This window comes from Neolamprologus brichardi, chromosome 3, assembly GCF_056152115.1.
Source record: "Neolamprologus brichardi isolate AB-2024 chromosome 3, ASM5615211v1, whole genome shotgun sequence".
Taxonomy (NCBI): Eukaryota; Metazoa; Chordata; class Actinopteri; order Cichliformes; family Cichlidae; genus Neolamprologus; species Neolamprologus brichardi.
In genome coordinates, this window is record NC_142106.1 from 35,942,537 (window position 1) to 35,957,051 (window position 14,515).

The following is a 14,515-nucleotide window of genomic DNA, read 5'->3' on the forward strand; positions in this document are numbered from 1 at the left end:
AAATCAACCTCAAAGGCTCATAAATTTAAAAAAGTATTTAAGTATTGTACCCAAAAGAGCAACTGGTTTGAGATCATTTTTGCCAATGAGACAATATATACATACGGGACATTTTCTGGTTGTGAGCAGCATTTGATTTAATTCCTACTATAGGATGTTTAGAGGATGTGGCAGATGAACAGATATCCAGGATTTTTAAGATGCACACAAGTAATAAATACTGTTTTGTGTAAGAGAAACCTGTTTGGGGTTTGGTTTTTTTTGGTCTTTAAGCACTTGTGAACTCATTTATTTTTGTCCAAGTCACTGCAATAAATCATAGTGCGAAAAAAACCCAGTCATTTCAGTGCAAAAGTCACAAAATCAAAAATAAATTATTTTGTAAATAACCAACCAGAAAAAAATAAAAATTTTATCCACAAACAACAACATAAAGTTTATATTTTTAGAAAAAGTGAAATGATAACGTCTCGTACATATCCAACAGATAGCACACATGAAATAAGTTTAAAGCATTGAAAGCTTTTCAGTCCTTCAATGGTAAAAAAAAAGCAGATAAAACGTGGATCTTCAGCAGATTTTCCTGCCTTAAATCTAAACATCAAGATCATCATCAGGGTCCTCCTGGTCGTAGTCATCGTTGGCATCGGGCTCATACAGAATTCGACCGGAACCTGGGCCCGATTGGAGCAGAGCGGTTTTCCTGCAAGATTAAAAGAGAACTGTATTTTTAGGTTGTTTGTTTAAAAAAGTTTTAAAAAGAAAGAAAGAAAATCAACATATATTAGATGTGGTCACTGAAAAAAAGTCTGACTTCTCTTTGCTGAAGACAAAGGGAAGAGCAAGTTTCTCCTTGGCCTCGCGTTCTGTGTCAGACAGGCGAATGTTGAAAGTCAAGTTAGCTGTTGGGTCCGTCTACACAGACACAAAAAGGACACTTGCGTCATAACAAGTTTGCTTATTTATCCGTATAATGTGTGAAGCTGTTGTACACATGTTACGCTGTACCTGCTGTTCCTCTGGTTCAGTCTGTCTGCGTCCAGCATGGCTGGTTTTACTCACTACAGTAACTGAGAAATCCCCTTTGATGCTGAATATCTCCTCCTAATGACAAAAAGCAGAACAATAAATATTTCATAAAAGTTGTAGGAATTTAAAATAGTAATTAAAGTTCAAGCTCTTCTTACATCTTGCGTAACTTTCCCCGACTTTGATCGCTTTGTTATTTTTGCCACTGCTTCATCTCCCTTCGTTCCAGGTGCCACTGTGATAACTGAAGTAGCTAAGTGGCAGACACTTCCCACAGTACCCCTCTGGTGCATATCTGCGTGGAGCAGACCAATAACAGCTCTCACGGCTCCCCCTAATGAAAACAGAACGTAATCGTTAAACAGAGGGAAGTGCTGCACAGCCTACTAAAAATAAGCCACCCGTGAAGGACTGTGAACACAGAGAGCCTTTTATGCATAATATGCTTTTTAAAGGAAGATAACCACTTAATAGATTTTTGGGGGTGAAGCCAAGACAAGCATCTTTTCTGCGTTAGGTTTTGTTTTGTATTGCTGCAGATCGCACAACAGAAATGCTGATGCGATTGAATTTGTGGTCAGTTAGGCTCAGGGAAAGATGGGTAAAAGGTCAAAGCATTAAAAGCATGCTCAGATGACCTCCTCCCATTCTGTAAAATTACTGAAGACATGGACCTTAAATCACACACACAGAGACACAGAAGATACATTATCACCTTTCTTAAGCTGCTGAAGAGTCTTGCAGACAGCAGGTGGACTCACATGTCTCAATATCCATGACAGCGAGTCGATTACTAAAGTCACTGGTTTGGGGTGTGATGTTTGTTTGAGCAGATGAGTGAGTTCCTCCACACAAAACTGGTGAACTGTAAAAGCCGACCGATTAGTCCACCCAAGGGGGTCCGTATAAGCACTGTGAAAGTGCAACCTGAAGTAAAAGAAGAACAAGATGAACGTTTGATTCCATGTTAAAGATCCAGAAATGGTGTCAGCGGAAGGAAGGCTGTTAAGAAGCTATTGTTAAGGAAACAGTGAGAAAGGGCTGAGGTATGCCAGATTACACAAGAACTTGGCTGAAAATCAGTGAAAACAAGTCTGATAGAGTTATGAATCCACATTTGGACTTCCACATTACTGAAGCAGTGTGGGACCATCTCAACAGCAAACACAACAAAAGCCAGCCAAAATCTAAAGAAGACCTTTGAATGTCCTTCCTAAATACTTCTTCATGAGAAAGTTCAGGGTGTGCTGAAAAATAAACATTGACTGAAATTTTAAAACATCAACTTTAAAGAATTTTGAAAACTCAGTTTTTGCTGTGAGAAGGCAGGGACCCGAGGCCTTCTGAGGAAGAAAATAGTCTGGTGTAATAGAATCTGCCATGTGCACCAAATACATCAAGTATTTCCTTGTGTATCATGTTTCCATTTAGCTGTCCAATGTGTGGGTCTTTGGTTAGTCTATATATGGTATATGGCCATTAGAAAAAACACATTACACACTCCTTTAACGGAGTAACAATGGCTCACACTGGAAAAAATTGAAAGCAGGTACTGTTATGCATTTCGCTTGGTAGATGAAGTAAACCTTTAAGCAAAATCACATCATTTGTTGTTGATCAAATAACTGTTTCAGCATTAAAGTTCAATACCTCTGAGTAGATGCTGTTAATCCATCTTTCAGTTCTTCCTCACTGACATCAAAACCAAGCACGTGGACAGGTTCTTCTCTAAAATCATAGCACAGGCCAGTTACTGTTTAAGCCAATACACAACTTTGACATATTTTAGGCAACAATAGGTATACAAGGAAACACGGTTACATACTTGTTCAATGCGGCACTGATGAAGCTCTTAAGTAGGTGCTGCCCAGAATAACTACAAGAATCTATGAAAGTATAAATTACATCAATTAATGTCATCATTATTGATAACAATGTATACGTATGGTCGACAACGTTCACATATTTACCTTGTATTATAAGAACCGCCCCAGTATCAGCGCCTTGCAATAGTTCAGACAACATGGTAGCATCAGCTAGTTAGCATGCCTCTGCTTCACCGACGTTTAAAACATGAATACGTAAGAAAACATGAGTAATTTGCCTTCATGAGAACGACATAGCTTAAAGCTAACAATTATAAGTACCTAAAGTCGCTACAAGTAATGTTTCGCAGGAAAATAAAGCTTTCCCTGTCCAGTGAAAGTACAGCAGATTTCGCTAGCTACTATGTTTGGGGTGGTTAGAGTAAATAAAAAAAACTTCGTATCCCATAGTTCCCTGTGTCTTCAATCGTCTTCATGAAGGAAAATGTAGTTTATTAAACGTTTACGCCCGTAAACGCGTTTGGTGAAAGGCTGAAAACTAAACTACATTACCCAGCATACACTGCAGCACACCCTTCGCTGGCAGCCTCAAGAGGCTTCTGCCGCGCACGAAGAGGACCGTGCGGAATAAAAAGCCCCAACTTCGGTCGTTTTGTATGTCTACGACGAAGAAACGAAAAACTTCATCGAGGGAAGTTTCCGTCATGGATCTGCAGTGATTTGCAGCGTTAATTAAATGAAAGTTTACTCTTCTGTTGTGGATAGATTAGTGCACTGACGAAGAGTGGGAGATTTGAGAACAAGCGACGGTGGTATTAGTATTTTGTCGGGCTAATAGTGTGGCGACAGGTCGGTGGTGGTTTGCCCCCGTTTGGGATTCCCCCTCGAGGGAATACAAGGACGACTTCGAAAAAGTGTGGAGTTTCTTTGAAGGACAGCATCTTCGATCCTCCACACATTTGGCTTTCTGCTGCCAAAGTTTCCCAGTGCTAAGGTGCAGCCACGCCGGGAGAAGGCGCAGAGCGACGGCCGCCACTCTCCGGCTAGCTCGCCTGCTGTTTCTGCTTCTCGGATCGAGGCCGTGTCGGCGAGGCGACAATGCTTGACATAATGTCTGAACACCAAGGTATGCTTATGGACTATCAACAAAACCCAACGAAAAACAGTCCTCACTTGATGTTAATCTGTTCATCGCGTAAAGCTGTCGTTTTGAGGACAGTAAGCTAAAGTGAGTTACGGCTAACGTCGTTGTTGCGTGTGTTGTAATAATGTCACAGCTCGCTATTGACCGACAGTCGGACGTGTTGTCGTTAAACTACCGTGAAAGTTCTTTAAAAGTGAAGACTGTGTGATTCCAACTTTTTTGTACAGTGATTGTAGTTCATAGATTTGACGTTAACATTTATTACACAGTTCCCGTTAGCTTGCTAGTTAATTAACGCGCCGAACCGCATAGCTTAATAGCTGCATAGCCACGGTTGCAAACAAACTCACCGAAGCCTCTCTAATGTGTCAGTTGAGATAACATGGCTTACAAATATAATTCAGAAAAATCTCCCCTTTTTTTGGACATTAGCTCAAACTTCAAAGGTAGCCAGCACGACACGCCCGATTAACATTAGCCGATAGCACAAAGCTATCTCTGCTATGGAGCCTCCCACTACTATATCAAGAAAGCTACCTTGGTTTGCTAGCTGATCAAGAGGGTGTTAGCCACAAGACAACCCTTAAAAATATCAAATTAAGCCTTCGGCCACGCAAAACTATTGTTGTAAAAGCTCAGTGAAATGAAGTTACTCTCCCTTGCCCGTTTGCCGTTAACGCTACAAACTGCATAACATTCAGTTAGCTTCCCCTCTAAACGTCACCTAGCATTAGCATACACACAAAATGTACCAAAAGCATGGTGTCCAGCAAACAGACGCGTTTTTAGCAATCCAGTCAACTTTTCCTTATAAACCTGGCGTGAAAACAACGAACTCTTCTTCTAGAGTGATTTTTACACACCCACTAATTTTGTGAAGTTCAAGCAGTCACAAAGTGACACCGGTTGCGTTGTTTAAGGACGCAGAAGTTGTCTTGAAGATGTTAGTTGGTCTTTTTTTTCCGCTCAATTGACCTTCAGTCAAATATGGACGTTAACTTAACGTAGCTTTTACAAACACACTGTTTTCAAATAAGACCAGCATGCGCTTCATCGTTTATAATCCCGATTAAGGTATTGAGCCGTGTTAGCAAGCTAATGCTAGCATTAGTCCACTCTCCCTCGGCAACGGTATGCTTTGTAATGTAGTGGCTGTTAAGCAGCTGAAAGGTGGTCACTTGTGACTTACAGACGTGTTTTGTTTTTTGTTTTTTTTCAACAGATTCACTGTTAACGTGTAAAACGGAACCTCTGGTGAGTATTTTTTTTTTTATCATTTGAGCACTTTATTTGACTCAGCTGCCCTCTGTTGTGGAGGGCTGTGTAGGTTAGCTTCACTCTCTTAAACAAAGACATGTGTTTCCTGTAGCCCCCAGAGAAGAAGAAGAGGACTGTTGAGGACTTCAACAAGTTCTGCAGCTTTGTCCTGGCTTATGCCGGTTACATCCCCAGTCCAAAAGAGGTGAGCTGTTGCTTTTTTTTCTCTCCCCCCTCCATTTTTTTTTTTTACGTATCATATTAGATGTAGTGACTACTTTGCAGTTTTGACAGAAGATGTTTTTGTCTGCTTTTTTAGGAAAGCTCGTGGTCCCCAACATCATCCAGCTCTGCACACAGTTCAGGGTTGTCAGCAGATGGTGGAGGTGGAGGGAGCAGCTCCAATGGCAATGCCTGGGCAGATGGGGGCTCCGACATCCACACCATCCATACATTTGTCCGCAAAGCTCGAGCAAATAAGGGCAAAAGTATTCGGCGCATGCACTCTGACAGCACCCTGCTGGATAAGATGCAGCTTAAAGACTCTCTGTATGAGACCCAGGCCAGCACTAAGGGAGAGCGCAAGAAGGACAAAAAACTGAAAAAGCTGTCACTGGATTCTGCCATGGGGGCAGCAGATAGTGGCAGCAGCGAGGGTGAGAAAAGAGCCCGTATCAAACGCAGCAAGAACTCAAAACAGCCCAAAGCTAAGAAGCTCAAGAGTTCAGCTCCTCAAAGCGAGACTGACTCCGAGGCACGGAATACGCACTCCGAGGTACGAGCTGGCAGGGAAGAGCTGCCTGGGCACGGGGGCTCCTCTTCGAGCATGCAGAGCATGGGGAAGGTGCAGCCAGACGAATCCATCAGGGAAGCAGAAATGAGCTCCAGTGAGGGTGAGACATGGATCGCTGATGAAGACATTATGGTGGAATCAGGTAAGACACTGTAATTTTGACCTTTTGTCTGTTATTTACTTGGTGGTTGCTTACTTTGAACTAACTCACAACCATAATCCCCCTGTAACTCTGGTCTGTTTATCCACACAGGGGATGATTCATGGGACTTGATCACCTGTTACTGCGGGAAGCCATTCGCGGGGCGGCCGATGATCGAGTGCAACCAGTGCGGCATATGGGTGCACTTGTCATGCGCAAAGATCAAGAAGTCAAACGTTCCCGACATCTTTTACTGCCACAAGTGCAGGGACTTGAGGCGGTCGGGACACAAAAAAGACACTTAAAGCTGAGCAGGACTGGAGAAGAAAAGGAGCGTTTGATCTGTTTTTGCTGTCGTCTGACACTTAACTTTCTTTGATGCCTACAGCCAAAACAGCCTAAACTATCACCCGGAGGGCAACTGTAAAGTCAGTTTGTTGGATTTCTTTCGACAATCACAACCATTCTTATTTATCCCTCACGTCTAGTTTTCGTTCCCCCTTTTGCTACTGTGAAGAACTGGAAAAAAAGGCAATATTGACGGTTCCAAATCATTTTTAAGTTCTTAATTGACGTCAGCATTGATTGGCTTTAGTATTACAGTTCTGGTGATGTGCATATACTTTTTTTTTCTCAATAGTTCTCATATTGACTGAAGGTCCACTTTTGACTTGTAAATTATTTCTTGCGCATATTGACAAATTAGTGAAAACCTTCTTCTTTGGTCTCCGGAGTACCACCCTGAGCTTGGTCCAATCATTCCCAACCTTAAATCAATACAACACATGCAGAGTTGGGGAGAGGGAAGCCCAGCTTACATTGTCAGTTAAGAGGTGGATAATGTCACTCCCGTTATTACTTTATACGCACGTCATAATGCCAGATGGGCAGTTCGTTTTGGTTTCGATCGTACTCTGGTAGTTTGTGTTGAGCTTTTTCTTGGGTTGTCTTTAAGCCTCCTGAAATAAGAAGTTTCAATTCATTGACTTGCATAAGATTTATCACTTTGCATCTTCATATGCATCTAGTTTTACTCAAACTGTCCTTTCAGCAGTGCACTTTTAAAACCTAAATACACCCCCGCCTTTTTTTTCCCTTTTTTTTTTTTTTTTTTTTTTTGAAAATTGGGGGCGGGGCTAAGATGAGCTACAGCTAATTAAAACCGGACTTGGTCATGTGCATTCATGACAGCGTGCTTAGTGTTTCTCACAGTCCGGCTTATTAATCAGTTAGCCATTAACCGTGAGTCAGTTTTTACTTATGTGTTTGTTTGTTTTTTGTATTTAAATCATCTGATATTGGGGCGGGGGGGAACGTTGCTGTAAGACGACTGGTTTGTTGCCCAACTTTACGATGTCAAAGTAGCTCTGAGGCTCGTTTATGAATGGTTGTTTAAAAAAAAAAATATATATATATATATATATATGTATGTATTTTTTATTTCTAGGCTTTCTGAGGAAGGGGGTGATTAGAGATGCACCCCGCATCAGAAAAAGGACATATGATTGTCTCACATCGAGAACAAAGTTGTAGTGTACAGAAAACAAGTTGAGGCTGTCTAGGTTGTCATTTTGTTTATGTTGTTTGGTTTTACCATGTGCGTTTTTTCTTTTGTTCGTGGGAGAGTCATGGTAAGTCTCCAGTAGCAGTTGCATTCTCCGTACAACTTAAAATTCTGTGTACATATCCTGTTCTTTGACAACTGTACATATGTGAAAGTGAAGAGAGAATACTCAAGCAAATTCTATATTTTCTGCAGTCTGATATTGTTTTGGTTTTTTTTCCTTTAATTGTAGCTTGAAAAATAAAAGTCTTTGGGAACATGCTGGTTGAGTTTTTTAATTTTCTTTAATAAAATGACACACACAAAAAAAACCCAAGAAACTGTTACATATCACATTTTGTTAGGTGTTGGCACACAGCAGTGTTTGTCAGGTTTTGTCTTCTACCAGCAGAGGGCGACAGCTGGCAGGAATCTCACTCGTTAGTATGGCACAGATACTGAATAAATGCCAAGTTATACAAAAGTTCATGCATGGTATTTAGCAGGCTTTCTAGTTCTGATAATCTTCCCTGTGGAGGTCTGGTTCATCCTGCAAAACAAATATATAAATGCTCAGTTCTTCATATTAAACAAGTGCAAGGTTTTTAAATTATTAATGCTGAAGCATTGTTGTAGTGGCTAGAAATGGCTACCAGTGTCATGGAAAACTTACACAAGCCATGAAAGATGATAACTGCATATGCAAATAGGACATTCAAGCAATAATGACTTCAATGACTCAAGCACATGCACACACACACACACATACACATATATATATATATATATATATATATACATACATATGCACATACATATATGTATGTGTATTTGTGTATATTTTAAACTATTTATTAGATATTTTTGTTCATAGAATACCAGTTTAGGAATAGATTGCTTTCTTTGCACTGAATGGGACAGCATATATTTCTGTTTGAATATTTTTTACTTTGCAGTCTGCTAAAAATAATCTGAATAATAACTTCTGTTTAAAGCTAAAGCCATCGATGTTTCAGGCCCACGTGTATGCTTTATGTATCAACAGTGCGAGTGTGTTGAGCTTGTGGCATTTAAATGTCGCTGTGACGCAGGTTATTTGGTGGGAAAATGGGGATAAGTGTCATTTGCCGCTCACCATTCGGGTTCTGAAGCTGGATATTTGAAAGCCGCCGATGGGGTCCAGAGGAGCGACCTTCCTCCTGTAGAGAGGAAAGCAGGCAGAATTCAACACAACATCAGGGAATCAAAGACGTGCAAGCATCAAATCAAAAGACATCATTTGGCTCCGGACTGATCATTTGATCTTCTCATTTTTACATCAGAATTACATGTATTTTGGCCAAGAGCTAAAAATCTTCAATAGTGTTAAGATATTCATCTTCATCTACTTGACTTTGTTGTAAATTACATCATAGGATTAATACATCTAATATAAGTAATAATCATCCCTATAAATCATAACTTGTCAGTTTATTTAAGCTGCATAAGCACATAGTTGCCGTATTTACAGCTAATTTGTACTATTTACACCTTTTCTCTATCACGTGTGGCTGTATAACCAACTGTTCGACAAATATCTAGAGCCATTTGTCCTAACCTCTTCTCATTGGCTTTCCGGTTATGCTGGTGCTGGTTCGGGTGCTGCCGCTGGGCGGGAAGGTGTTCTGTCGGGGTGATGAAAGTCTCTGACTGAAAGGAGCCATTGTCCACATCTCCCACCATCCCCCCTGCGTCACCCACAGAGAGGTCGCTCATGTCCAAGTGATCGAACAGGTGGGAAAAGACTTCTTGGTCCATTAAGGTGACCTCCTGAGGACGTAATCAGATCATTCAATAAGATGGCAAAGGATTAAATGCCAGTAGTTGTTTAAATTGCTTGTCCGAAAGTGGTAATAAATTTAATGTCTGTTAAGAAAAAAAACATGAGGGCTTACCCTCTTGTTTCTGGATCTGCTTGGTATGACAGCAGCAGATATCTCTTCCAGCAGCAGGTAAAGAGCCAGGAAGGGCAGCATCCATTTAGAGCCAAGCATCTGAACAGTGCAAAAGAGAGATTGTGAGTCTTGATTCCCTGTAAGGGTGCAGTCACACAACAAAAAGAATCTGAAAACAAACCCTTTGCTCACCTTAAAATCTCTGGTTTTCTCTTTGGATTTCGACTCTAAGCTGTCTCGGGTCCAACTGTGCGTCTCTGTGCGGTTCCCTCTCTGCTGACCAGTGTGGAGAGGAGGGTATTTGTAGCCATGCTTCCAGGGTGGGTTTATATTTTGGGACTATTATGGGGCTGTTTAGGCTAAGTGTGTGTATGTGTGTGTGTGTGTGTGTGAGAGACTATGTGACTTCAGACATGCCAATTAAACCTGCCGCCTCGCTTCCTTAACATCATTATTGTCAATCATTATTGTCAAAACCATAAGAGATTTTAGGTTCAGACAACATGCCCTGACACACTTACATACAGCTACACACACACATGGCTTCGGCCCCACCACGCCCTCCTCCGCTTTCATTATTGCTGCTGCGGACAGATGAGAGTATGATAAGACCACTTAGTTTACAAGCTCGCCCGGAGTAATGCATACCCTCAGGCTTTACATCCTCCCATGTCATTTATGCAGGCATGAAGCTGAGAAGCATGAGTGAAAACAACATCTTTATACTCTTTACACTGTATCACATCGAATGCTCGTCAGCCCGGTTTTTACAAAAGCAGAGATTTAGGTGGAGTTATGAACCGTGAAGTGATCTGCAAATGCAAGCATGTCGATTTACCACCCAGATTTCTTTAGGATAAGCTTAACATAAGATAACACATACTTTATTTACTACTGTGTCACGGCTGTCACAGAAGAAAATAGCTTGAAAAGCAAAATTACACTAAACAAGGAGCTCAGTTAAGAAAATACAAAAAAGCGAAGAGCTCAGAATCTCAGTGTGATACAATGAAAAGCTTAAATGTAAAATCAATGCAGGTATTGTGGTATGAGGTAGTAATCTGTCCTCGTGGCAGTGGAGCTCAAACAGGTGTTAGACAAAGTCTTCAGCTGCATGTGCGTTAAGTGGAGCAGAGGCTGGTCAGGATCCAAAACCACTGACCACAGCTGGAGTCATTTGAATGTCCTCTGAGTCATCTGATGGAGGAATCCAAACAATGTGTTGATTCAAACTGGATTCAAATAGCACCAACAACGACAAATTCCACTGGCAGACCCACTGACGGTTCAATATTCAGGGCCCCGAACATCTCCACTGCTCACCCGAAGTCCTGAAGCCAAGTACGGTCACACTGTAGTCGGAGAGTGGGTGTAGCAACATCTCACTCCATCTTTGTGTTGGCATTCTCTTACTGAATTAAGCAAGGGCTTCCTTGAAAAGGAAAAAGTCATTTGGGTGGCATCAGATGTTCCTCCTAAACCTGCACATATTGTTCAGCATTAGTGGTGCCTTCACAGATGTGCCATGTACACTGATGTAACGCCATGCCATTGCAGATGCTGTATTTTGAACCGCGTATCAATATAAAAACAGCTTGAGCATACAGCATCTGTGAATGTTTGAAAAATAACAACACAATTTTTTACTCACCATTTTAAAAGGCAACTTTTCCACCTCGCCTTAAAGGAGCTCAGGCCCAGAGAAGACACTGCTGTTTGTGGAGACTGTTTTAACATTTGTGTGTAAAGCAACTATATTCTTTGAACATGGTATTCAGAGGTGATCCTAAGCCTGTGCAGTGAATTCAGCTACAGACATCAAAAACTCAGCTTTTGTTATTTCAGCTGCATTATTCTGTCAGGTTTCTATAGACTTCATTTTCTTCAAACAAGTTCCTTTATGCAGCCTATAGTAATCAGACTTCAGCATACAGGGAACTTATTTTGAAAGAGTTGAAAGATTAAAAGACTTTTGCTGCACCGTGCAAACATCAGATGACAAATAGCATCTCAAATGAAGGTTCATTCTTTCTCTGATAAGAACCAAATATGCTGTACTCCTTTTGCTCTCTGCTGGAAACCGCTACCTGTTTAGCATCCACCCAGTGAACACATAACTTGCTCAGTTATTACAGAAACCCATTTAAATGCATTTTGCAGTTAATAAGTGTATCTAGAATACCTAATCGATCATTAATAATTACTGACCAATGAAAACTGTAGTAAGTTTACTAATTAATTAAAGTATTTGTGTAAGTCAGCTTGTTTTTGTGTCGTAAATCCCCAAAGAAAAGGACCCATCCACAGCAATCAGATATAGCATCAGTGTGTGTGGTTATCTAAAGCACTCTGCTTCGCCCGACTTCAAATCACCACCCCACTGAGACCACACAGACAGCCCTCTCCACCCGTCTTCCTCCCGTCGGCCTGCTTCAGAAAACAAAACACAAGAGAGACAGTGTAGGATGGATAGAGATTGGCAGAGGATCGGGTGGGGCCGGTGGGGGTCTACTCGAAGGGTATGCGCTTTGAGACACGTTTTCACTTTTCCTCTTTTTCCGCCCTGTCCTAATTATTTCTATTTTGGGACACTGAGGCTCACCAAACATAGAGCCAGTGTTGATAGATCAGTCATGTATAAATAAGCCACGACAAGGCTGGCAGCATGTCAGCACGGGCAGAGGCCAGATAGGCTCCACTGATTACCCCCATTATCGGGGACAGGCCTCATTAGGAGCCTCGAGCTGGGTGTGCGACTGTACATGTCCTTTTGTTACAACACAGGACCAAATGTCCTCCCGAAGATGTAAGCGTGAGGACCATCTTTCAGATGTTAGGACATTTTGTTGGCTCTCGTGTTTAAGAGGTTACAGGTTTCAGTAGAGAAGATTGGTTAGAGGCTAAAGGCTAGGATTAAGCCAAACAAATGCTCCTGCGTCTTCGGTTTTTAAAGATGTGCTACGATACGACTACTTGCACTTGATCTGAGCCTAAATTTAATGTTTTTTCATTTTGAGACTGAGAGGAGAGTAGTGATGCCTAGGCACATTTAATCATGTTTAATAGCTTAATGTTTATTGAGTGTTACTGATTTTCTATTCTCAAAAAATAAAAAAAAATCAATCAATCAATAAAGCAAATAAACCAGATCACATAAACCACAATGCACACAGTAAAATTTGCACACATAAAATTGTCATTGTGTGTTTTTCTATCCAGTGCATTGGCAGTGTGTTTGGGATCATTATCATGCTGAATAATGAACTTGTCGCCAATCAAACTCCTTGGAAATGGTACTGCATGGTCAACCAAAATCTGATGGCAGTCTTCTACCTCCATAATTCTATTAATTTATACAAGATCTCCAACACCACTGGCTGAAACGCAGCCCTAAAGCATGACAGGTACAAGAACTGGGTTGGAAATGAGTGAAAAAGCAACCAATGAGCAAAGAAAAATCTCCAGAAAGCCTGGAAACTATTGCTCATGACCACTTTTAAAATAAATTAGTGGTCTTCTATGTCTGGCTCATTGGTAGCAAAATACTAGAAATAAGTGGAGGCTTCACAATTTTGCACAGTACAGTGATTGGTAGTATGTGTCCTGTGTATGGCCCTCTCTCTCTCTCTAACTGTGTGTATGAGCTGACACACTCCGCCCCGTCTTTTTGCCCTATAAGTATCAGGCATTGCAGCAGGTCCCAAATATAGACTCGCAGAGACTATCCTCATTCACGAAAAATATTAATGAGAAAAAAAAAAAAAAAAAAAAAAAAAAAAATATATATATATATATATATAGAGAGAGAGCTGTATTTTTCTCTGATTGAATCTGCATTGAAATGCAATGTAAGTTCAGCTATTTGTGTTTGTGTTTTCACACAAAGAGAGATGAGCAGGAATATCAAAATGAGCAACGTATCAGTTGCGTAACAGAGACAAAAGACATATGTCGAGTTTACCGTGAGCTAGTACAAAGTGAGACAGCCAAAACAAACCACACTGAGCTGCTGATGGGAGCCATTTCTATTTCTACTTTTATACAAACTACTCATATGTTTATTTTTGGCCTGTTCATTTTTTTAGGACACTTTAGTTGCCCCATAAAGTCCAATGTTTTGCATCAGCTTATATACAGCAGCAGCAGTACAAGATCTTACCAATGTAAAATTGGTGTTTACCCATTACTGAATCTTAGAATTAATCTTAATTTAATAATTTAACTGAAAGTTTCCATTCTGCTTATATAAGTATGACTATTTTGATTTTTGGTTCAAGTAGCCTACATTTCACTGCTAATCCTTCCTTGCTTCTATGAATACTCGAATTTCCCCTTACGTAATGTTTTAAATTAAGTTATTGCTATTTTTTAACTTCTTGCTATGTTTGAAAAGCAAAAATATAGCATTGGAAAATGCTCAATAAGAAGAACAAGTTAGTTTTAAACATTATATTTTGAGTTTAAGTTTATTTTTACATTGTTCTTAAAGCTGGATTAATTGTACAGGGTGGGCCATTTATATGGATACACCATAATAACATGAGAATGGTTGGTGATATTAAAGTCCTGTTTGTGGCACATTAGTATACGTGAGGAGGCAAACTCTTGAAGATGGGTGGTGACCATGGTGGCCATTTAGAAGTCGGCCATCTTGGATACAACTTTTGTTTTTTCAATAGGAAGAGGGCCATGTGACACATCAAACTTATTGGTAATGTCACAGCATGGGAGATGGGTGGTCTCGTAGGGTGTCTTGCATTGAAATCTGCTGCAATGAACCGGTTACTGCGTTCACCAGATATCAACACAATTTCGATCCGCTCCTCACGTGTTAACCTCTTCGACAT

General features: G+C 40.7%; 3 protein-coding genes across 4 annotated transcripts; 1 reads left to right on the top strand and 2 right to left on the bottom strand.

Annotated features, from left to right (window-relative positions):
* Positions 1-115: 115 nt before the first annotated feature.
* On the bottom strand, positions 116-5,106 carry elp5 (elongator acetyltransferase complex subunit 5). 2 transcript variants are annotated; one of them, XM_006807708.3, is made up of 9 exons: positions 4,863-5,106; positions 3,000-3,083; positions 2,855-2,915; positions 2,680-2,757; positions 1,745-1,956; positions 1,188-1,363; positions 1,009-1,104; positions 815-915; positions 116-703 (listed from the first exon to the last, which is right to left on the bottom strand). In XM_006807708.3, the coding sequence occupies exons 2-9, from the start codon at positions 3,052-3,054 to the stop codon at positions 595-597; spliced, it is 888 nt and encodes a 295-aa protein (XP_006807771.1). In that variant the 5' UTR covers positions 3,055-3,083; positions 4,863-5,106; the 3' UTR covers positions 116-594. The 2 variants fall into 2 exon arrangements, with proteins under 2 accessions (XP_006807771.1, XP_035771165.1); XM_035915272.2 differs by lacking the exon at positions 4,863-5,106 and adding an exon at positions 4,350-4,692.
* phf23b (PHD finger protein 23b) lies at positions 3,442-8,010 on the top strand. The gene is made up of 5 exons (XM_006807707.3): positions 3,442-3,981; positions 5,222-5,253; positions 5,369-5,461; positions 5,576-6,191; positions 6,303-8,010. Exons 1-5 carry the CDS (start codon positions 3,954-3,956, stop codon positions 6,494-6,496), a joined length of 963 nt encoding a protein of 320 aa, XP_006807770.1. The 5' UTR covers positions 3,442-3,953; the 3' UTR covers positions 6,497-8,010.
* Positions 8,011-8,854: 844 nt separating this feature from the next.
* LOC148104272 (uncharacterized) lies at positions 8,855-9,914 on the bottom strand. The gene is made up of 4 exons (XM_087838315.1): positions 9,861-9,914; positions 9,669-9,767; positions 9,332-9,543; positions 8,855-8,933 (listed from the first exon to the last, which is right to left on the bottom strand). The coding sequence occupies exons 2-4, from the start codon at positions 9,765-9,767 to the stop codon at positions 8,855-8,857; spliced, it is 390 nt and encodes a 129-aa protein (XP_087694441.1). The 5' UTR covers positions 9,861-9,914.
* Between the last annotated feature and the right edge of the window lie 4,601 nt (positions 9,915-14,515).